This window comes from Amblyomma mixtum, chromosome 3 (assembly GCF_055824585.1).
Source record: "Amblyomma mixtum isolate Tamu chromosome 3, ASM5582458v1, whole genome shotgun sequence".
Lineage (NCBI taxonomy): Eukaryota > Metazoa > Arthropoda > Arachnida > Ixodida > Ixodidae > Amblyomma > Amblyomma mixtum.
In genome coordinates, this window is record NC_143014.1 from 147,429,622 (window position 1) to 147,453,521 (window position 23,900).

The 23,900-nt window shown below is 42.0% G+C and overlaps 1 protein-coding gene across 2 annotated transcripts; it reads left to right on the plus strand.

Moving 5' to 3' along the window:
* The first annotated feature begins 9,065 nt into the window (after positions 1-9,065).
* Positions 9,066-23,101, plus strand: Ttc19 (tetratricopeptide repeat domain 19). Of its 2 annotated transcripts, none has more exons than XM_089581495.1 (3): positions 9,066-9,343; positions 10,554-10,746; positions 18,081-23,101. In XM_089581495.1, the coding sequence occupies exons 1-3, from the start codon at positions 9,192-9,194 to the stop codon at positions 18,819-18,821; spliced, it is 1,086 nt and encodes a 361-aa protein (XP_089437621.1). In that variant the 5' UTR covers positions 9,066-9,191; the 3' UTR covers positions 18,822-23,101. The 2 variants fall into 2 exon arrangements, with proteins under 2 accessions (XP_089437621.1, XP_089437622.1); XM_089581496.1 differs by having other exon boundaries at positions 9,095-9,343; positions 10,554-10,737.
* The last annotated feature ends 799 nt before the right edge of the window (positions 23,102-23,900 follow it).

Consider the following 23,900-nt stretch of genomic DNA (forward strand, 5'->3'; position numbering starts at 1 on the left):
AGTAAAGTTTTGGGAACAGCAGCACCACCAGCAAGTCTCTCTGGCTAAGCCAGCTTCTTTGTCATGGATTGCTCTGTCTTTTTTGCCAGTCCATTTTGCGCTGTTCTGAGTTCTGCTTACCTGACAAGTCAAATTAAAGGGGGTGTCTAAGTTCATTGGGGAGGGGTGGGGTGCTAAGGGTAGAGGAGAAGTGGTAGTCATTTTTAGTTTTTTTATTCCGTGGTTTCTTCCACACAAGCCAGCTATGGACGATGTGTCCCTTCATGCACATATCCTCCTTCTGGCACTATATTAAACAAAATTTCCAGTCATGTGCAAGAAAAACATTCATTACGAATTATGGGGATGCCTCCAGAAAAACAAGGGGGTGTGTAGGCAAATCACTGCGCATTTCAACTGCAGTCATTACAGAAGAACGGTTCTTCATGTATGAAGGCAATGCTCACCAAATTTTGCACAGCATGCATGCATGTTAGCATTGCAAGGTAGTTTTCACAATGCCTGCCTCTGGACACTAATGTGAATCATCGTCAGAAGATATTTCAATTGTGAATGTTAAATTCACATGAACGCTTAATTCACAGTAGCTTTAGAACATGCCCTTTAATTGGATGGTTTGGACCTATTTTGCATTTATTTAGGAAGACCAGAGTAACATATGCAGATTTTATTTCGTGTCTTTTCCCATTCTTATTTTTTTCCATCTTCTGTCATTGGTATGCACAAAACCCTGCCACTGCTATTGATAGTATTGACCAGGCAGCTAGCATGTGGACAGACTAGAAATAATGAAATGAATTTCTGTGTATAAAAACTGGTCTGTGTTACGTGCCTCAAAGAAGGGTGCCTTGCAATCCCCGTTCACCATGGTTTAATGATTCGCTAAAGCGCTTGCACAAAAAAAAAAATGGGTGTTTCGTTGCACTAAAGTTACAAATCAACCTGACCACTGGTCCCTTTATAACCACGCTGCTGGTGAAAGGCCAAAAACACATTCCTGAATTACACTCTCCCATTGTTTCTTGTTTCTAACCCATGGAAGTTTGGTTTGCTGTCACAGGTACTAAAAAGAATGTTCTGCAGTTAATTCAGTCTGACATGCTGATTCCGCCTCACAAGTGCTGCGAAATCTTGAATGTCACCTTTTTGTCACTTTTTCAGCAGTCGATACCCCCGCTGTACTATTCTTAGGTTTAAATTTATGGGGGTTTAACGTCCCAAAGCGACTCAGGCTATGAGGGACGCCATAGTGAAGGGCTCCGGAAATTTCGACCACCTGGGGTTCTTTAACGTGCACTGACGTTGCACAGCACATGGGCCTCAAGAATTTTGCCTCGATCGAAATTCGACCGCCGCGGGCGAGATCACACTCGTGTCTTTCAGGTCAGTAGCCGAGTGATATAACCACTGAGCCCCCACGGCGGTTGTACCATTCTTATCATATGCAAGTTTTCTGCCTATGGATCCTATCTTTTTTTGACTGGGTTGGCGTTAGCAAACTTATCAGCAATCTAAAAATTTATTCGTCCTGTGCTCCCGATTTCATTAACTTAAAAATGCTTAACTGTACTGAAGTTTTTTCAAGCATTACTTTATCAAAGATTTTTTTACCAGCCCTTACAGCTTTCTACCCTGCCCAAAGACTGGAAGGTGGGAAAGGTGGTTCCAATTCATAAATCAGGTGACACTCATTCCTCCAATAATTACCAACCGATTTCATTAACATGCATACATTCCAAGCAAAATTTTAGAGTACACAATTTATTCGCATCTTATTAATTTTCTTGACACCAATTCTTTCTTCAAGAGTGAATAGCATGGCTTTAGAAAATACCTTTCCTGCAGAACTCAGCTCCTTTCTGTTACTAACAACTTGTTTATTAATGAAGATCAGCAACTTCATACCGACTGTGTATTTCTAGACTTCTCGTGAACTTCTGATTCTGTTTCTCACGATTTTGCTGATTTTCAAACTTTCCCTTCTCAATACTGACCCAAAGGTATTTTTGACCCAAAGGTATCTCTTTAATAGGACCCAGTATGTAACCGCTAATGAATTTACGTCCAGACTTTGTTCCGTAACCTTCGGTGTACTACAAAGATCGGTACTCAGTTCCCTGCTTTTTTTCATCTACATTTTTGACCTTCCTGACTGTATGTCTAATTCAAACATTAAGCTTTTCATGGAACTAACCTCAATAATTCCCGTAAGTTTCAAGGTGGTTTGGATAGTGTATCCAATTGGTGTAGCAAATGGCTAATGCAACTTAACACTATTAAATGCAAAAGTATATGTGTTTCCTTCCCCTCTACCCCTTCCAATATGCCCTCGTATTCTGTTGCCTCACCGTCCTGTCAGTTGTTAACCCCTCTAAGTATCTTGGCCTACATATTACTAGCAATCCTTCACAGAACATGCATATTGAATATGTCACTAACAATGTTAACCGAACGTTCAGCTACTTAAGACGCAACTTTGCATCAGCACCCACCTCACTAAACATTAACCTATACAAAACATTTGTCTGTCCAAACTTAGAATATGCTAGTGCCATATGGGACCCTGCTCATTCCAATCTCACCATTTCCCTTAAAAGCATTCAGAACCATGCAGCCCGTTTTATTCTTTCTAATTATTCACATCATTCCAGCATCAGGTCCATGAAAAAAAACACTAGATCTGCCTGACCTTTCACTACATCATAAATACTTTCGCCTCTGTCTTTTTTGTAAAATATACTACCTTAATTGTGTCCTGAAAGAAAAATCTTTTCACCACAACCATTTACATCTCATCTCACATCAGCCATCTACATAAAGTTGAAGTTACATCTTGCCGCACTAATATGTACCATTCTTCCTTTTTACCAAGAACTGCCACTGAATGGAACCGCCTTCCCACCTCCACAGTCTCCATTTGTGACGCCATTGAGTTCAAGATCACTGTTCAAAGCACCGTTTTTGTTCTGTACTGCAAATAATATAATAATTTCACCACTCCTTTCTGCGGTGCCTAAGGACCTTGAAGGTGTGTATAATAAGTAATAAGTAAAATAAGTACTATGCTGGCATGGGTTGATAATGAAATTAAACTGTATGAAGCAATGCCCAATAAGGTAATGTACTCCACCTTATTTCTTCAAACTACACTCCCTTCTCTCCTTCTCTACATTGTCTCACTGTTGAAAATACATGGGACCACATTGTTACTTTTGCTAAAGAAAATGCGTACCATTTTCTCTCCACTACAAAACCTCATTCATGAGCACTAAATGTGATGCAAGAATAAAGACTGTGAAGGAAGCGACATAGCAATTGTCCCGTCAAAAGTACATACACGAAAAGCAGTCCTTTCATTAGATCCAAGACCAGTCTTATATTCTCTGCTATTTACACTAATGTACACAATTTACCGAAGTGCAAACTTGCGTTCAACCTTGTCACATCACCTAGCTGCAGTTTCTTTCTGTTAACCAAAACAAAATTGACTGGTATTGTCGATCACAGATGCTCTAGTTCTCAAGCTTTCGGGTTCTTGCATGTTTATCAATGTGATCACAAGCATGAATGAGAAGGCTGCTGCCAGCTGTGATATTAATGTTGCATCATTAATTAATATCAGGTCTGAAAATGAAATACTCTGGCTTGCCACTGCTTTTTTCTGTCACGAACAGTATTACTAGGCATTACTACTGGCCTCTTCATACTAATTGCAGTTTTTCTAGTGAGCCTAATAATGTTTTAAACCAACTTACCTATCTTATCCTTATATTTATGTACTTTTCTAGTTATTTTAGTTTACCTGTTATGATAGCACTAGCGAAATTTCTTCTGTAGTATATGTAGGTGCAGCAGATTCCTCGGCTGACAAGATGGTAACTGTGGTCGCCACAGAACATGATACACTCATAAATGGGGGCACCATACACATTCAAACACATGTTGGAGAAGAAACAGCCATTGCCCTAGCCATTGCGGGATACTTGGCAGAAACCATTGTCATGCGACCCAAAATTGGCGATATGTTATTACACGTTGGGAAGAATCTGCCCACAAGCAGCACGGATTCTGCTAAATTATCAGCCCACGCGGCGCATTCGCCTAATCTGGACGCCTGCTCATGCCTCCCTTGCTGGTAATGAGGCGGCTCATAACCTAACTCGAGAACTGTCCCACCGAGCCCCATACTCCGGCAAGGACAGGTTGTTTTCTTACAGAGAAATCCTGCAGCACTACAGGCTTGCAAGACTCAGATTTCCCCCAGCAGATAAAACACTCTCCAAATGACAAGCCAAAGCCTGGCATAAACTTCAAACTAGCTCCTATCCAAATCCCCAAATGGGTAGCTTCTATTCGGAAGGACTTTACTCAGACAAATGCAAAAATTATGATAGCAAAGCCAATCTAGATCATATGATCTGGAACTGCCCACAGTCCCTACCCACGAGTCACTTCATTACCAGCTCTGATCATTGGGAGGCTCTAATTACTCAGCCCCGACCCGGGGACACAGATCAAGTTTTTCCAGTTGGCTGAAGACGCTGCCGCTGCCCCAAGGGATAGCAGCCGTCGTTTAAGCGGGGGGTGGCTTCGGGTCACTCCTTTGTATCCGCTGGTAATAAAGTTACACCACCACCTGCAGGAGCAATAGATTTCGTCAGCACTCGTAAAAACTAACATGTATTTTGCATGATTCTGCAAACATCTTAGACCTGATTAATCACAGACATTCCAGTGCATTATTGCTTACCTCAGTGGTAATAGTAAGAATAGAAAATCAATTTCCAAAAAGTTAATTCTATTATTTCATGTGGAGTTTGCTTTTGCTACTAATACTCACCATATCAAAAAACCAAAACATTATATTTTATGGTAAAGGTAATTACAAAGCAATAAATACAAACTTTCAGCTTTCAGCTAGGAGATCTTTTGACATTTCTTTTCATTCTTATGCAATTTACAAAAACTGGCCAGTCTTCAAAAATAGAATAAAAACTAGAGTTAGCCAATAAATCTATTCTAAAAAAACCATCTTAACCGCAGAACTCTGGTTAATTAAAACAAAGCACTTAATGACTACACGAAAAGAAAAACTCCATTTTGCCTACCAAACTTGAAAGGAAAGCTGTATGCATAACCATGCAAGGCTGAATGGTGGCCTGTTAGTATGGCATATGCTGAAGAGGATTTTTGCCAGCCAAAAAAGACCTATATACAAGGGAGAATGACGTAGGACAAGGTTGGACTAACGCACGCGCTGGCAAGATTACTCAGAGGTTGATGTCAACCTCATCTCAAACTTCAAACAGAGTATACCAATAATGCATCTCCATCATACTTCCACTTACTGTTCGCACAGTTACTGTTCATGGGCAGCATACCAGAAGATTTGAATGTGGGAAAGGTTGCTGTACTCTTCATATCCAGCAACAAACACTTCCCTCTAATTTACTATCCCCTTTTTTAATACGCATTCCTCGTGAAATCAGGCAACCTGTCATGTATTCACAAATCTTGAGTTTTCCAGATTCTAGCAATTTTTGGATCTTTCGCAGCATGCATGCTTTCAATGCTTTCATAAGGTTTTTTTTTTTTAAACCAAACTTGCCACCTTCACTCACTTTCTACACGCTACATTCGATGCTAATTTGTGAACAGGTGCAATTTTTTTAGGCTTTGTAAAGACATTCGGCAAGTTTGCTCAAAAGTTCTATTAAAACTATCCTTAGGCTTTAAACTTAGCTTCTAAAATTCTCAGTTCTGTTAGAATTCTTAAATAATCACAAACGATACGCATTTGCCTCTTTAATGTTGGGTGAACCTCAGGTGCCTACTAAGGATATCCAACTTATCTTCTAACCTCTGCCTCGGAGAACCTGTTAAAAGACATTTTGAGTTCAGGCTGCAGTGGAGCCATTGAAAGGCCTCAAAAAGAAGAAAAAAGAAAGGTCACTGTTATCCCGCACTTACATAGGATTTTACACAATCTCAAGAGGGTGGGATCATGAGTCAATGCGAATGTTATTCTTTCTGTGCCCGATAAGCTCTCAAGGCTTTGACCCATGGTAAAATCTTGCAATTCAGGCAAGGCGGGCTATGCCAAGAAGCACCAAAAAAGATTTCTACAGTGCACTAGCAATGATACAGGATTCTGCTGTCATATGTGTCACTACACAGAACAAACAGCTGGATGCCTCAATGGCCGGAACAATGTGAGTGTAGCATGCCATCATGGTCAGTCCGGCCGCAAAAGACGATGACAGCCCCAGCATGCCTGCCAAGCACGCGCAGGCTGGATTTTGTGGCTGCTCAGCTGGATGGCCGCGGCACGCTGTCCTGTTCCTGCCTGGCTGAGCGGCTCCTGCCAAATATATTTGTGGAGACCTGACAATGACTAGTGTCCATGATTCATCTCCACATGAGCAGCGCCATGGCCGCTCATCTGGGCATTCATTGCAGAGACTGCATGGAAAAAAGAAAGGAGGAAAAGAAGAAATCATGTTACCCCATTTCAGCCAGTGCGAAGTTTTGACAGATAGCTGCATCAAAATCACAAGAGAGGTTGCTGAAGCCTACAAAATGCATAGACGCTAAAACCAATTTGCATATAAGCATCGGTCCGCCGCGGTGGCTCAGTGGTTATGGTGCTTGGCTGTTGACCCGAAGGACGCAGGTTCGATCCCGGCCGCGGCGGTCGAATTTCGATGGAGGTGAAATTCTTGAGGCCCGTGTAGTGTGCGATGTCAGTGCACGTTAAAGAACCCCAGGTGGTCGAAATTTCTGGAGCCTTTCACTACGGTGTCTCTCATAGCCTGAGCCGCTTTGGGACGTTAAACCTCATAAATAAAATCAAAGCATATAAGCATCGACTCGAGTCGGTGCTATAGATCTATAGAGCTATAGATCTGTCAGATAAAGAACTACGCTTTCTTAAAGATCGTTAGGGAAATGTGCGCAGCTGGTCATGTGTCACTGTTGCCACGTGCAGAGCTCTTGTAGTGTCATTCTTGTCATTTTTTATGTGTGTGTAGCTTCATCTGAGATTGTTCGCCGCAGCATTATAAGCAGTGGCAAACCCTCAATAAAGATCAGTTGTAAGTTCAGCATTCTGTATGTGTACTCGTCTCGTCCTCGTCTTATGCACTATAATGATAATGATACGCCACATGCCCAAGCTTCCACATTGTCGACTTCAAGGTATCTTAAAGAATAAGTCAAGCAGTAGCACAAATTGCTCCTGGAACATTGCACCAATATTACCTTTCTAGGTTGTATTAACGTGGCTATAGTGTCCTCTTTTGGCAATGTCATGGCAACATTTGTACAAAAACATTGCTGCAACATTTTGCACGATGTCATGTTCACATTTGACATATTTACAACATTGCTGCAACATTGCCATAATGTTTCGAACATAAATGTAACATTCTTGAGAAGTTCAGCAACCCTGCACGAGCATGCAGGCCTGCCAGTTGGTAAGCTTCACATCATATCACAACGCTCTGTAAGGACCAACGAGAGTGAGCGACACTTAATTGAGCTCCACAATACAGTACAATGCATGTAACACATACGATACACCCACCTCCAAACGGATAACATGGAGTCAAGCTTATACATCCATCACTGAAGGGTGTCCCAAGGGTGATAGTGGCGAATGGGTAAATAAGCAAAGAGAGAGAGTAGCTCAGCGGTAGAGCACCGGACGCGTAAATAAGCAAAGCTTTGCAACAAAATATTGGGGCTGTGCATGCAACCAATGGCAGGCACAATAGAAGATTGTGAAGTGCTGCTAGTTGAAAAAAAAATGTTTAGTGTAACAACAGTCAGAAGAGTTCTGGAACCCTGTTCTTGAAATATATATTTGTAATGTTGTTTTATTGTTATGATTTAAACATCAACGTTCTCCGGGCTATACTGCCTCAATGTTGCTTCTCAACGTTGTTCCAAAGATGGCAGATGATATGTTATTCTAAACAATTTCTGAGCATATATGGCTGCAATGTTAGCAGATTATATCATCCTGACGAACTTATGGGCATGTTGCTGCAACGTTGGAGTATGTTGCACAACACAAAAAACATTGGCGACATTGCCATAATTATATATATATAAATATATGTCCTCTTTCCTCCGAAGCACTACAACAGATGCTCAAGAGCCCCATCACACAGCTTCGAAGTCCTCTAGGCTCTAAACTTTTCAGGCTGTATATCACGTACAACATATATGTGCACTTCAAGATTCTAATCTATGTGCCAGTGCCTGGGCCATCATTTTCTAAACCTCACTTTTTCCCTTCTGCAGCTAAAGATGAAATTTCCTGTCCCGTCATCATCACTTACGCGAGAATTTTTTTTTGTAGATTATATGCATAGAACAATTAAGGTATCTCTCAGGCTGATAATTATATAACTTATTGTTCGAAAGTCTTTATAAACTCCCCGCCGTGATGTAACAGACTTGTATGCGTTGTCTTATATATCCCTTGGACAGTATACTGGGATCAGATCTCAATCATCTCTTGATGATTTGCATACACTAGCTGTTTTGGTTATTAAGCCTACTACCATTGTCATTCGATCTCAGTTTCTATGTTGACTGACTGTGCTTTTGCCTGTTTAGTACACTGCGACCTGAAACCGTGGACGCATTAACACACGCATAACGGACATGTGTGTCTTGTGTTGTGGCCTCTGGCCAAAGTCGCGGACCGGGATCGAACCCGCGACCTTGGCTCAACTTCCGAGTGCCATTGACATGCACTAATTAAGCCACCGCGGTAAGCCCGCGGAGAAAACTGCGCTTTCACCTCTGGCTGTAAAAAACAAAAAAAAAAAACAGGAAAGCGCTGCCGCAGCTTTGCTACAGGTGAATAAATAGATGGTATCGATCGGACGCAGGTAGCCGTGGTTTCCATGGTTTCCTTTTTCTTAATGTTTCGAGATCCCATTTTGGCACTAGCCAGCTGGTGTTTCAACTTCTGTGTAACGTGCATTGCGTGCTTAAACTGAATAATGAATGTTCTTTTAAAATAAAGTGTCAAGCAAGCATGCATTATTTTCAAACAAAGACAGCAACGTCAGCAGAACTAAAGGAAGATTTCGCAAGATAAGTGGAACCGAAACTGAGCAGAACCATTGGGAATAGCCAACCTTGAGCCCTTGAGCGCTTGAGCTCAGCGCTTCCTAATGGCGTCGATGGCGTCTTCGTACCGAGTTCTTTTTCGCTTGGTTCGGCGGCCATTTAACTATATTTTCAGGCAAAGTAGTTCTCCAACGTCTCCGATTAGTTCTTCCAGCTTGCCTCAAGTCACGCAAAGTTTCTGCCAAAGGTTGCCAAGGTGAACTACATACACTGGTTTAACTGATACCGAGCGCGCAGTACCCGCCAGCGTATTCATGATGTTGAATGCTGAACGGGCGCAGCAACAGTGTCTAGCATACTGAGTGAATTGCAGCATTCAATGAGATTACTGCATATGAGGCTTCGAGCAAAGCGTTGCAATGCTTCTTTGAAGCCGTCAGTTGTACATTTCGTTCGACTAAATTTAAAGCTCGCCATCGCCACGAATGTGCGAAGCAATCAGATAAGGTAGATGCTACGAGCGGTACGGCGCACAGCACTGCTCACTGATAAGTGTTACAGAGTTTAAAGCTCGATGCTTTCTGTTTCGATTGTCGGTCTTGAACGGAAATCCTTTTCAGCTACGACACCTCCTGTTGCAGAGAGGCAGTTTGTGGCAGCAAAGGAGGCAATTTCGAGCTGTGCGCTTTTGGTATTTCTTGAGTGATGAATTGTACGAAATCAATTATAGGTGTCTGCTGTGAACATCTATTAACTAAGAATGCGACTTTCTCCTAAATCATTGTCTGACCATAGGCACACTTCTACTTTTCGCAGTTAATTTTTATGCATTAATCTACCTTTGCTAGTGCTCCTAGAAACTGTTACATCACTTAACAAAGTTTACATATTGAACTGAAACTTGCTTACCCAATTTTTGTCAAGTGCAGAGAAGTGTTTAGATCATGCTCGGCATCAGCCACATGACTTCCTTTTTTTTTTGGGTCTATGATTTATTTCTAGATTTTTTTGTTGTAAACCCTGCAGATGATGCGTAGTATCAAGGTCTTATTTCAAAGGCCATTCTTAGCTCTGAAACTTTAGATTGTTAGAGTGTGGCCTAAAAATAATTGAGCCAATATTTTAATTACAAAACTTATCATATAGTCACAGTTTTCGTTTGCACTGGCAGGAAATAGGTCTAGGTATATACGTGTTAATTGTAATCATGATGTAGTAGTTGCTAAGTCATGGTACGTGTAACCTGGTAATTGCCAGTCGTTAGCATGGAACATGAAATCAAATGTATGTGCTAGTTACGCCGAATGATGTCGTGGGCATTAGCCATTTGTGGTATGCATGAAATTGATGTTTAAAGAAATACAAGTTGTAGATAAGTGTGCAGACAATTATTAACTCCCGAATGTGTCATTCAAGTGTGTGGTGTCAGGTCTTGTGACTTGTTCATCATTTTTATGTTTATACAGCTGCAAGAGTGCCATGCTGGCAGGCTTGCTGTCTCTTCTTGGACTGCAAGAGCGTGAACCAGAAGACCCACTCATCCACACAATCAAGCTTGGCATCCTTAACCTGCAGAGGCAGGATTTCAACAAGGCAGAGTCAATGCTTCACATAGCGCTCAAGATGGCTCAAGAGCGTGAAGATCACCAGGTGAGCCAGGTCAGAAAGGAAAAAAAGCAGCACTGGAGAACAGTGTAGTTTGTCTGCCTGTGCATGATATGTTCAGCTTGTGATTAAGGGGACAGGGTAAGCAAAAATTCTGAAAAATATCAATTTTTAGTTTTTTGCTAAATATGAAATTACATTCCTTCCTGCATCGTTTCATGTATCACACTTCATCCTGGGCAATTTATATCAACCTGAAAAAGCTATCTGAAAGCAAAGCGGTCAGCGGCACACCCCTTTACAAGCGATGTGTTTCTTTCCGTTTTTACTAAAAACTAAAAAAAAAACTCGAAATGTTACGGAATTTAGCTGCAAGAGAAAGCTCTCTGGCAACCATCCAAGCTCTCTGGCTACCATTCAAGATCTCTGGCAACCATCCAGAACCCAAACGAGTCCTTCAACAACGTCGTATGGGAGTGTGCTCAAAAAAATGTCTTTGCGGGCGTACAGACAATGGAGATTGCTACATTAGATGCTGTTCTGACCTTCAATGATGGCGCCATCGCAAGAACTAAAGTTCTTGAGGCATGTGGATTAATTCTGGGCAGCAACGCTGTCCGCTGGCTGAAGCAAGTCGATCGGCGTCGAGTTTACTTTGCTGATCGAGCTACGCAGCAAGTGACAAAACAGGCACGAGAAGCTAAACGGCAGGAAAAGAAGCACCAAGCTGACCTAGATCATAACTATGCAGCTGGTGCCTACTGAATAAATTGGTCAAAATGAGTTGGCTAAGTTGAAATCTTGGGATTTAAGGTTTTGTTTACTTTAAACTCAGTTTTCTCAAAACAAGATTTTTTGTTACGTCGGTACCATTATTTTCTAAATGACAATAGATATCAAGGTGATTTTTTCTGTGTATACAGTACATATATGTGGCAATTTACTGTACCAAAATTATCAGCGTGCATATAATATTGTTTGTTTTAAAATAAAAATATATGCAAAATTTGGTCAAAATTAGGGTGTAGAAAGTAAAAAAATCACTAATAATTTCATTTCTCATAAACTAAAATAATTTTGGTACAGCGGCTAGAAGATGAAATTCTGAACAAAATGACATAAATATCTTGCTGCTATCTTTATTAGTTGCTGAGAAAAGTGTACCAAAATATGCCCCAAAATACATTGGAAAGATGGGGCTTACCCTGTCCCCTTAAGAGTGAAACCATGAAATGACAAACTTTAAGGCACTCTTGCTCTGCACAAATGCATTCGTAGTTGCATTTCAGGTGCTGTGCGCCTTAGGATACCATTGGGTTGATGTTTGAGCAGCTAAGCCTACTTCTTGATTTATGCAGCCAGATTTTTTGCACTGGTGTCCAGTAAAGTGGCTGTTATGCCATTAAGTTGCTTCAGCAGTGATGATCCAGTCCGTAATCTGTGTAGCCTTGTGTTTTGAATATGCTGTAGTACTATATACATTGTGCCTCTTGCTATATGCCTTGATGACATAGTAGCCGCTGCGGTGGCTAAGTGGTTATGGTGCTTGGCTGCTGACCCGGAAGACGCAGGTTTGATCCCAGTTGCGGTGGTTGCATTTCAGTGGAGGCAAAATGCTAGAGGCCTGTGTACTGTGCGATGTTAGTTCACGTTAAAGAACCTGAGGTGGTCAAAATTTCTGGGCCCTCCTCTACAGCATCACTCGTAAGCTGCTTTGGGATGTTAAACCCCAGAAAACCAAACCAGTCGTGCTGCGCCGCATCACAGTGCGGCCACCGTCAATGGAGAAAAGTGTCGCACTGAACTTCGACCACAAAAGGCTCGTTTCTGGTGGTTCTTTGGCGTGCCGGGCCCCGCGGCAGTGGGCAAGCATGCATTATCCCCATCTGTCACGGCCATGTCAGGAGACAAAGGACCAGTTTCCAGTGGTTTCCTCTACCCCACGTGCTTGCTTGAGGACGTGAAAATGAACACTCTCACTGCATTGCCTCTTAAAACGAGCAATTGGGTTGTGCGTGCACCTACTCGGTAGCTCGCGCTCATGGCCACTCCGGAGTCAAACCATCTCAGAATTGACATCCTCGATGCCACCGACATCTTTTTGCCACTCCCGGCATTTTCTAAGAAGCTGAGATCCAACCCTGCCTGTATTCTATAGATGTAGCAGGCAAGAAGTTTGATCTACATCATTTGCCAACCCTTGTGCAAGAGTCTCATTGGAGGGGCCGTAACTACTAGAGCAACAAAATTATGCAACATGTTTTAATGGTTGTGAAAGCTGATATAGAGGAGATTACCGTATGTGGGCAAAGTTGAAAAAAAAAATTGTTTTTTTTCTACTGTTCTCAGAAGTTTTGATGTAGAGGAGAATGTGTGGACAAAGTTTAAAAAATATATTTTTTTTATTTTCAGAAGTTTTCATTGTTCCGTGCTCTTTTGAAGTTAGCATGATCATATCTCTTTATAGCAAAGCCATATGAATATGAATTTCTGCAGCTTGATCGATCACTTGCATAGAGCATAACACTAAATTACTGCTACTCTGCCGCAAGCCTTTTTTTGAGGTAAACACCTTCAAATTAGAAAAAAAAACATTCCCTGGGCCGACTTTGACGAATTTTTATAACAAAATCTATACCTTTCAGAGTGACTAAAATACCTGAGCACAAATAAAAACATATATATATTTAGTCAATTTCCAGGTATCTAACATTAATATATTTTATGTAATTCATAACCAAGGTTGGCCAAGACAGCAGAGCACATAAATGTGGAATTCCACCTCTTCATCATTATTAACTTCTGTTGGCACGAAAAAATTTTGGGTGGTAAAACCAGTAACCGCCCCTATTTTTTCGTGGCACTGAAAGTTATTAATGACGAAGAGGTGCAGTTCCATGCGTACATTCTCTGCTGTTTTGGCCAACATTTTTGGGGGGGGGGGGGGGGGGGGGGTAAAATGAATACCCACCGCGGTGGCTGAGTGGTTAAGGCGCTCGTCTACTGAGCCGGTGTACCCGGGTTCGAACCCGACCGCGGCAGCCGCGTTTCGATGGATGTGGAACGCAAAATGCGCCTGTGTGCTGTGCGATGTATGTGCACGTTAATGATCCCCAGGTGGTCAAAATTATTCCGGAGACCTCCACTACGGCACCTCTTTCTCTCTTTGTTCTTTCACTCCCACCTTCCCCCCTTCCCTTACGGTGCGGTTTGGGTGTCCACCGAGATATGTGAGACAGTTACTGCGTCATTTCCTGTCCTCAAAACCAATTTTTTTTAGAACATTTGCAGACCTCTTCTTTCCAGTAGCGACATATAAAAATTTTATATAAATTTAAGAGGCCAACCAGCCACTCTTCGGTCTTATGCGGAACCACCCTGAACAAGTTCTTCACAGATGCAACATGTCACTCTTTCAGGTCTATTGTCAGCTGCTATGGTAACCCATCATGCTGACACTTTCTGAAACTGGAGCACATTGTGAATAATATGAGGTGAACCGTGCCTTATGTCCACGGAGATGGCTGCTTCATCCACAGTCACTGGGTGGTTTTCCCTTATTGATGCTTCGACAGCTACAATACTCTTTGGTGTCAAAACTCGATATGGTTTCCATGAGCGAGGTGTGTCATTTACAGATGTCACACCATTTGTGAGTTCTGTTCTCCACTTCCAGACTTGCTGCTGTGCCAGACATGTATCACCATCTTAGCTGTCATTGTGTGATGATTTTCTGTAGGTTTTATACCTTCACTTGCAAGAAGTCTAATAACAGACTGTTGATCTTCTTTGGTGCATATGTCAAGTGGAGCGCTCATTTTGCGCTCCTACTGTGACAACGCTTCTTCATCTGTACTCTTCTGCCACCTACTGGACATTCCTTACATTACTGCCTACAATATTGCAAATTTGCAGGACAGTAGCATGAAATTTCAAATTTTTAATATTATTAAGAAATTGTAATCACTCTAAAAACAGTAGTCCGTCAACACAGATCTTTCCAACCCTGTATTTGGCGCATGATAGCCTTAGCTGCTTATGTGCCATAAAACCTAACATACACACACGTGCACATATGTACATTACATATTTACGGTTGTGATTTGACTGACCCATATGGGAAACTTTTTTTCATAGACTTCACTTGCTATTTCATTTGGTGCAGAAGTATGCAGGCACGGAACTTTGGCAAATTGACTGGACCAAATTTCACGGTGTGAACATGGCTGTTGCAAAGCTGGCTGCCAACAACCATAGGTTGGCGCACTCATTCATGAGTGCACTCATATCGCCTCACTTACAATCACGTCTGTGAGTGAGTGGTTTGAGTGGACGTGAGTGTAAATGAGCAGATGTGGGTTTTCATGAGTGTAAGTGAGTGGTTGTGAATGTGAGTATGGGTGGTCATGAGTGTGAGCGAGTGGTCATGTGTGAGAGTGAATGAGTGGATGTGAGTGGAGATTAGTGTGAGTGAGCAGATGTGAGTGGGTGGTCATGAGTGTAAGTGAGTGGTTTTGAGTGTGAGTGGACATGAGTGTGAGTATGGGTGGTCATGAGTGTGAGCGAGTGGTCATGTGTGAGAGTGAATGAGTGGATGTGAGTGGAGATTAGTGTGAGGGAGTGCGTGTGAGTGTGAATAGGGATGAGTGCTGAGTGGCATGAGTGATGAGTTGGTGTGAGTGGTTGTGAGTGGATATGAGCGGACATGAGTGGTGGGTGGACATGACAGCGAAGTTTGTCACGTCTGTTTCACGACGACGGTATTCGCTTAGCTATTTTCATGTTGTTAACAGCTGAGGGAAGCAGATATTCACTGCCGAGGGCACTCGAGGCAGCATAAGGCATCAGCCGGTGTCTTTAGACAGCCGGAGCAGAGGATTCCGTTGGCACGGGAGCGGCAATCTTTCATTGCTGTTCGCCCTTCTAGTTCACCGTTGGCATGGGCGCAGGCCCTTTGTGGGTGGTATCCTGCTCTTCACAGTGGCCCAGGTCTTGTGGGTGTGAGGCCCTGGGTTCAGAACCCAGCCACAGCGTGTGTTATTTTATGTGAATGACAAAGAATTGTTTGCAAGGGTTTTTTTTGCTCTTGCTTCTTAATTTATTTGTTTTTGGATATCATACAAGTGTCCTCCTTCAGTGACTGGGCTGATCTGTGGTGTGATTTTCTGAATGCACGTTAGTGCTTTTTCAGGTATCCACTTCTTATAGGTTATGTTTTTTAGTCTACTGGAGGTGTTATGTGATATAGCATTTCGAAAACCTTCATCTCTTTTATTCGGTTAGCATGGAGGGATGAAAAATAAGTGTACATTAACTAAAAATACTTTTTGCAAGGCCTTTCATGTAGATATAATATCAGAATAATTAATGAGGTTGTGATAGTCTTTTTCATGTGTGGCTGATATCAGGACAGTGTGTATCATCCATGATGCACTGAAAATTTTGCCTAGTCAGTTACACTCAACCGTGGTCGCGAAACTTGCTTGTTCAGTGCATTAATATCTCCTACATAGCAATAGAGTTTTGGACCACAACCGAGTGCTTGCTGCTTGCAATGTGGTGCTAAGAACAGTGGTAACTAGTCTGATCTTTTAGGGAAATGTGCACACTGACCTCACGTGCATATTTATGAGAATTTTTTTTTACTGCAATTCCCTCTTGCTTCCTCATGTGCATTATTTGCTTATGTCATGCAGAGCTAAGGCAACTACAGCACATGTTTTTTGGTGCACAAGAGCAATCCTGAAATACTCATTTTTAGTGGGTTACATGAGGTTCCATACCATAAAACAACGAAGGGACAAGACACAAGCGCTGACTTCCAGTAAATGCTTTATTTGGCACTCACAGGATTTATAAAGGTACGACCAGGTGCGAATTACCCACTAGCTCGAACCAACTGTTACCCTTCTTAGTGGGTTAGTGCTAACTGTAGGCATTGCTGATGCAATAAGTTATGATACCTGGTTATTGCAAGTCATTGTATGTGATCTTAGTGGACAGTCAGTACAAAATGCTAGCAGAAACCCAGTTCAAAAGCTTGTTTCATGGGTGTTGTGCACTGCGTTAGCAGTGTAGCGACACTAGGCTGATTACTTTGTTGCGCTTGAAAAAATGTGGTTCCAATGTATGCACTGCTGTTGCATAAGAATATGTTTCGAAGCAAGCCAAAACACATGTATTGGTTGCAGCATTAACCTTTTCAGGTGCTGCTCGAAACTTCACTTCAAAAATATATTTTTTCTGCCTAAATAGTCTATGCAGGCATGAAGAAAGCCAATTAGGCCTACAGGGCAAAATACCAACAGTTACTTTTAAGCCAATTAGGTTTACAAGGCAAAATACATAGTTACTTTTTTAGAGGCATGTGCAAATTTTTGTACAAAATGTCACAATAGTCGGACATTGCAACATCGAAACATCATGATCTATCAGATGAGTACTTGAGGGATTAGGGGATCACTTATTATTTTTCGAATATGCACATGACATTAAATGCAGAAAAAAAAAAGTGTTATTACAAGTGATTAATCTGGCCGCATGAATATGTTGAAGGGTGAGCTACCAAGCTACTCTTTTGGGAAATATGTTAACTCCGTTACTGAGTGATCATGAAAAAGCACCCTAGTTCAGTATGAAGAGTGCTGTATCTATTTGAAGCAGGAAAATCACTGCTAGCTCTAGCCCATTTCCAGAAAAAGCTACGAATGCGCAATGTATGCAGTTATGTACATGGCTCCTGAGAGTGAATCATTCCAAAATATGGCTGAGTTGTGGACTGGTTCAGTTAATTTTGACCTGTCCCACTGTCTGTTTCACTGCTGTCCTTAACCTCATTATTTGGCTACGCAAGTAATTCCCCAAGTATGGAAAAAGAAATCAGAATGGGAAACACGAAACCCTTGAGTTGTAGAAGTGCATGGGATGTTGTTGGTTTGTTGATATCCTGTGTACTTCACCAGTTCTGCAGGTTTCTTTTTTTGTCTTCTAATGGCTTTCTTTTGTGCAGTCATGCAGTTATGTAGTTTGCAGTCATGTTGTAATTTCTACGCTTTCCTGCATGACTATCTCTTAAGTGGTAACTTTTTTTCATCATATAAGTGCCTTGGTGGTTGAAACTGCTCATACAGTGTGTTCCCAGTTCTCTCTCCTTTTCTTATTCTATCAGTGTAATTAGAAAGTGCTGGTGTGAGCATTATTGTACATGTTTTATGTAATATGTGTTGCAGGTTTGAGGTAAACAGTTGTAGAGAAGTGCTTTTTGTGTGACAACGTTTGTCAGTGTTGTATTGGAATGCATATTGGAATTCGTATTGGAATGAGGAAAATTGACATAGAGTTTCAAAATGCTTTCTGACTCTCATATACTTTTTTTTTATACCTTACAGGCCGAGACCTACATTTTTGATATCCTGGCCAATGTAGCCTTCGAAAAGGGTGACTATGACAAGGCTGAAAAGCTGTTTGTGGATGTTATGAAGCGTTCTATTGCTGCTGGGATGCCGCGGGACGACAACGCCATCGTTGAGATGTCTCTGAAGCTTGCCGAGATTTATGACCACCGCAAAGACACAAAGAAGGCAGAGCAGGGCTATCGCTTTTGCATTGATGCTCAAGAAAAAAAGCTGGAGAAAAAAGATTATTTAGAGCGGCTGTCCGAGCTAAGTGATGTTGAAAGAGACACGTTAGTCCTATGGGCAAGAAGTACTGAAGCTTTTGGGCGGCATCAGTTGGAGCAAGGAAGAATTTTGGAAGCCCAGAAATGCTTTGAGGATGCACTCACTGTCTCTGAGAAAGTCAATGGCATGGGACATGAAGTAACACTCTCACTGTTGAATGATGTTGGTACTGTGGCATCTATGCTTCATGACTATGATCGAGCTCTAAAATTGCTTCATGAAGCAATAGCTAAGGGTCGTGATATTAAGTCCAACAACTTGGCTGTGTTCTACTGCAACCTGGGTGGTATACTGATGGAGGAAGGCCGAAGCTATGCAGAAGCAGAAGATGCATGCCGAGAAGCCCTGAAGTTGGCCAGCAGAACCAATAATAGTGAAGCAGCAGTCAGGTCTCGGGAGTGCTTAGAGGAGTTGAAGAAACGTGCACCTAGGGCAGTGTTTGTTAGATGATCTGTGACTCCTCCCGATGCACTGTTCAGCTGAGCTCCTTGCTGATGTCTTATGTCACTGCTGTGCTGTAAGGTGTTGTACCATGGAATTGCTAGCTTGTAAACAAAAGACAGTGTTCCAGGTCTAGTCACGTATACGTGTGGAGCAGTGTGGACAACCTAGAGAGTAGCATTTCTCCAAGCTGTAGTGCATCCCTCACTGGCTAGGCGTATTAGCTTGTGGCATAAAGAATGCTCTTTAGGTTTTTCTAGCCAGCACTGCCTTTTCCTGGCCTTTAGAGTAGGACATGCCAGAGTGGTGTACAAGGTCATATGATGTTACTGTGGGTGCACATGCATGCACACATGCACATGCACACACGCACGCATTTCCTTATTGCAGATGCATCAGCTAAAGATCCTCCAGGACTAAAATGTTAAGCTCGGTGCTTGTGAATGTTCTTCCAATATTTTACTGGGCCATCTTTCTGAGCAAGTGCCAGCTACATGTTTTAATGGTAAAATACACAAAATAGAATATGTATTAACTAGGCACAGCTCAGTCGCATTCAACAAAGATGTGCATTTTTGTCTCTTGGTTCGTGTGGCTGGTTTGGAAGTGTGCACATTGTTTAGCAATAAAAATAGGACCTTAGCCCAGCGTCACCTTTGTCCGCTGTTGCTTGCGCAGACAAGTGAACAAATTAACAACTAGTCAAGGACAGCACAGTTGTAAGCTGTAATAGTACGCTTAAAAGAGTACATTTTGATGCTAAAGCGTGGACATTTTTGTAAGACTTTCTTTTATAATTGTGCTTCTTAGGAAGAGCTAATGTTATTTTTATATACCACATGCGAAATTCCAAGACTGCTAAATGTACACTCTGTGCCTAAGTCATCTGAGTTGTGCACAACTTGCATCTCAAAAGCCTCTAAACAAAAATTAGGGGGGCACTGAAGTTTTCGCCGTTAAGGGTATGAAGCGATAGCGTTAATGGCTTCCTTCAGCGGTTTCTCTTCTCACACAGTCTTTGTTTTTGTTCAAATTCACACATTTATCACAACACAGTTTCCACATTCGTCTTTGAACTCTTCCTCACTACAGTTTAAGCACATAATGTTGCTTCTATATACACGCTCATTAATTAGTACTCACTGCACTACACACACAATCACATGTCTACAAAGGACCATTCCACTCACACGCAGGTCCCACATTGAGAAAACTTTATATTGCTCGTGCGCCATCTGTTGGGGCAGCGGCATACATCGGATTGCGGGGTGTTTTCTGATGGCTGCCGCATGACGGTGCCACTATGCCACATCAAGCAAAGAGGATGTGACGTGGGTTTCTCAATACAACACTTACGCCGCCTTTTCCGCTGAATGGGAGCCTTACAGCTGTCGTTTTAAAATATTTTTCTGTATCTGGCTCAGAATGGTGTAATGTTTGCTACCAGTGGTAGTTGGCTGCCAGGATGAACTGCTAGTTAAACAAGTAGTGTTTCCTTTATTGCTTAATGATGTCAGTGCTTGCTTGCAAAAGCCACCATCTCAATGTGCAATGTCACATTTCCTTCGAGTGCAGCTGCGTTGCACTTGAAACTGTATATATGCATAAAGAAAAAACCTTGATGTGCATTGTACCAGTACATGTACAGCAGATAATTAGGTTGTAATTGTTTAGAGATTCAGAGATAAGGTGAAAGATATTTCTGGCTTCTTACTGCTTGTCTCACTTGTGATTAGGAAGCATGTTATGTGTGCCTGTGAGTATTTTTGTAATAGCACTCTTTCTTGCTACTTCATTGTCGAGCGTTGATACACTGCTGTATTATTGTTGCAAATGGTGATCACTCAAAGTAAGTGCTCATACAAACTGCACTGTCGGACAGCCGTGACAGCAACTGCACACAATGTTCCCAAGGGAAGTAAAAAAATAAAGTAATAGTAGTAGTGCTTCATGGGCAATCGGCAGTCCCTTACCTTTGGATCATAATTTGACCAGCTGCCATTGCATTGGCAGGTGTTTAGAGAAGATAAAAACTTGTTGAACCAAATCTGACCTCCCAAGATATACTTAAATAAGAATTAATTTCGAACAGTTCCTTTTAGCCATCAATATTTATGGTATCCTTGGAGAACCAGTAAAAACAATTGGTCACTTCAGGAGAACATAGGTGGAAGCCTCGTGGCAACAAGAGATAGGTTGGGAAAGTAAAATACCCATGTGCTGTGCAATGTCAGTGCACGTTAAAGAACTCCAGGTGGTCAAAATTTAAATGGAGCCCACCACCTCACTGTGCCTCATGGCCCATTTGTAGCTTTGGTACATTGCACCCTGTATACCATACCATACTAGTTGTGGCCATTAGTAAGGCTTGTTTTGTACATCACAGAGCAGGCAAAGAAACATTGCTGGAGTTCCTGTCGCTAGTTCATTCAAGTGTTGTGAAGCCTTGCTGCAACACAAGACAGTTGCTTTTAAAATGAGCACAGCAACTCTGTTAGGTCCTGTCATCCAGTCGTGAAGCAGGGGCACCACTCAAGAGCAAAAGTGTTGTAAACGTCAGAAATGTGTTCAGAGACCCCTAGGTGAGCGCCACTTAAGGGATACAAAAAGTTCCTTTCATGCCCGTGATAAGTTTAGCTCTGCTGGTATTGTTACCAACGTGCAGACTGATGCCATGGTGTGTGTGGTGCATGTCTTTTTTGCCTTTTTGAAGATGAAGGATTAAGAATTACATCACCCTAAACTTACCATTGTTGTTGCATTGTAGAATGTGGTGGCAGCTAGAAGAAAAAGTGCGAGTTAACAGTGCTGTTAGTACAAAGGCATTAAGTTTTCTAAATCAAGTTAGTACTATGTGTAGTTTGTGCCATGCACTTTTCTGCTATGCACAGCCTCCAAAATATATCGAGCGAGTAGTGTCCACTGACTGGTCAGGCTACGCTATTTGACGGAACTCAGAAGTGAAGCTGGTGAGAGTGTGCAGGTGCATTCAAGACCCTCTCATGATGTGGGCTTTTTTTTTCTTGAGCACGACACTGGCTCTGCTGTTTGTGTCTGCAAGGAATACGACTTTTATTTCAAATATTCAAGGCTGCTTTTCACTTCTTAAAACTTTCATTCGTCAAGACTTTTCATTGTTCAGATAAAGCCTCACTTTGTAACTAGTAGTTGGAGGGTAAATGGAACACCAGCAAAGAAAGCCAGGTCCGTTAATTTTGTCCAGAAAATCTGTACCCAATAAAAACTAATTTCACTGCATTGCATGAGGCCCCGCTGCGGTGGCTCAGTGGTTACGGCGCTCGGCTGCTGATCCAAAAGACGCATGTTCGATCCCGGCCACAGTGGTCGAATTTCGGTGGAGGCGAAACTCTTGAGGTCCGTGTACTGTGCGTTGTCAGTGCACGTTAAAGAACCCCAGGTGGGCAAAATTTCCGGAGCCCTTCACTGCAGCGTCCTTCATAGCCTGAGTTGCTTTTCGACGTTAACAATAAACCAACCTAAACCAAGCATTGCTTGAGGCCTTTTGCGAGGCCTTAAGTGCTGAGCAAAGTGCTTGTGAAATTAGTATGGTAAACAAGGAATAGAGGTTGGATAGACAATACTTGCTGGAAGACAAACCTTGTCGAGAGAAAAAAAAATGCATTATCAATAGACCGTGGAGACCTAGTTGTCAAAGGTACCTGTATTTAGCAGTCGGACAAGTGCACCTGTCCAAAATTTGATAGTACTTTTTTTCTCCTACCAGTACTTCATTATGATTTGGATAAGGTTAGCTTTACTTTTGCCACAGCAGCATGGGTTGCAGAGGCAAAAAGGTTACTCCAAAGCTTATGGTGCATAATTTTTTTGCATATTACCTTTTTTTTTTTTGTATAAGGTACTATGTCTACAAAGAAAGCCATGAGTGCAAGTGGAACGCAATGCCATTTTTTTGTTGTTTCTTTTCTGTGGTAAAATAAGCTGGTGACATCAGAAATTGTATTTTTCGCCATCTGTGAGGGCAGTAAAATGACAGCAATAGGTTTATTGCACCCGTCACGAGAGTGCTCACTTTACAGCCCACCTGGATAACATTTTCACTGACCAGGAAGTGAACATGGCACTTTGGATTACGACATGTGACAATGGCACTGTTTGCCCCAAGGAAGCTCTATATGTAGCTGTCGCTGTTAAAGAGAACCCTGAATGCCCTTTATGGTAACACTGTAAAGTAGGTGTGCAGTGAAGTCATTTTGTTGGCAGTTAGCTTGTATTCTTGCAATTGGTTGTAAATAAATGCAAGAAAACTATGGTTTGTGTTTGTTGTTTTGTCTGCAGCATGAGACTGTGGCATGATTGAGCTTGTTTAAGGCGGTCTGCTGCTGAGAGCAAAGTTGCTGTTTCAGCACTTTGTTGCACTGACCACATTTCAGAAGGGGCGAATTGGAAAGGTGCTGGGAAAGAGGTACTGATGTTTTGGTGTGCATTAAAGAATGCTCAGCATTCTCAAGGCAATTTATAATCTGAGCCTTCAATGCCATCATACTTGGCCAACTGCTAACTGGGCAATTAAAACTTCCATCATAGCTGCATAAACTGTGGCACCTATGATAGCAATAGATGGTAAAGTGCTGTTAATAAACTTATTTGCTTGGTTTGTGTGTCAAGAGAAACGGAGCTCAAAACCTGGATATGCACAGCTGTTACAAGGCCTACTGAGGCAGTGTTGCAGTGACTATAGACGAGTGTATTTAGGAACATTTTTAGCTTCTCTAGCAATGGATGCAAGAATCGAGTAGTGGTGGAATTAACCTTGTGAGTGAGAGAAATTTTACTTTTATTATGATAATGTGAACTATTCAATTCTGAAAGCAACTGGAAGGAACAGTCCAACATAATAAATATCCCGAGTACACTGTATCAGAAAAAGAGTTGCTTGCATGCCTTATGGCACGTCTCGTGCTTGGCATATTTTTTCCTAGACAGATCAACCTCATTTGCTTGCGATGTCACATCCTTTCCTACACAGCAGATGAGGAACGAGTCGGTGTGTCTGTAGAGAGCTGTGGCACTAAAGTCACTGTTTCAGATTTTGGTCTAGTGTATTTA

Coding starts and splice junctions, on each gene's coding strand:
- Ttc19 (XM_089581495.1), top strand. CDS start 9,192: ATGGCGTCGATGGCGTCTTCGTACCGAGTTCTTTTTCGCTTGGTTCGG. Junction 9,344..10,553: donor TTCTGCCAAAGGTTGCCAAG/GTGAACTACATA, acceptor ATGTTTATACAG/CTGCAAGAGTGCCATGCTGG. Junction 10,747..18,080: donor AAGATCACCAGGTGAGCCAG/GTCAGAAAGGAA, acceptor TATACCTTACAG/GCCGAGACCTACATTTTTGA.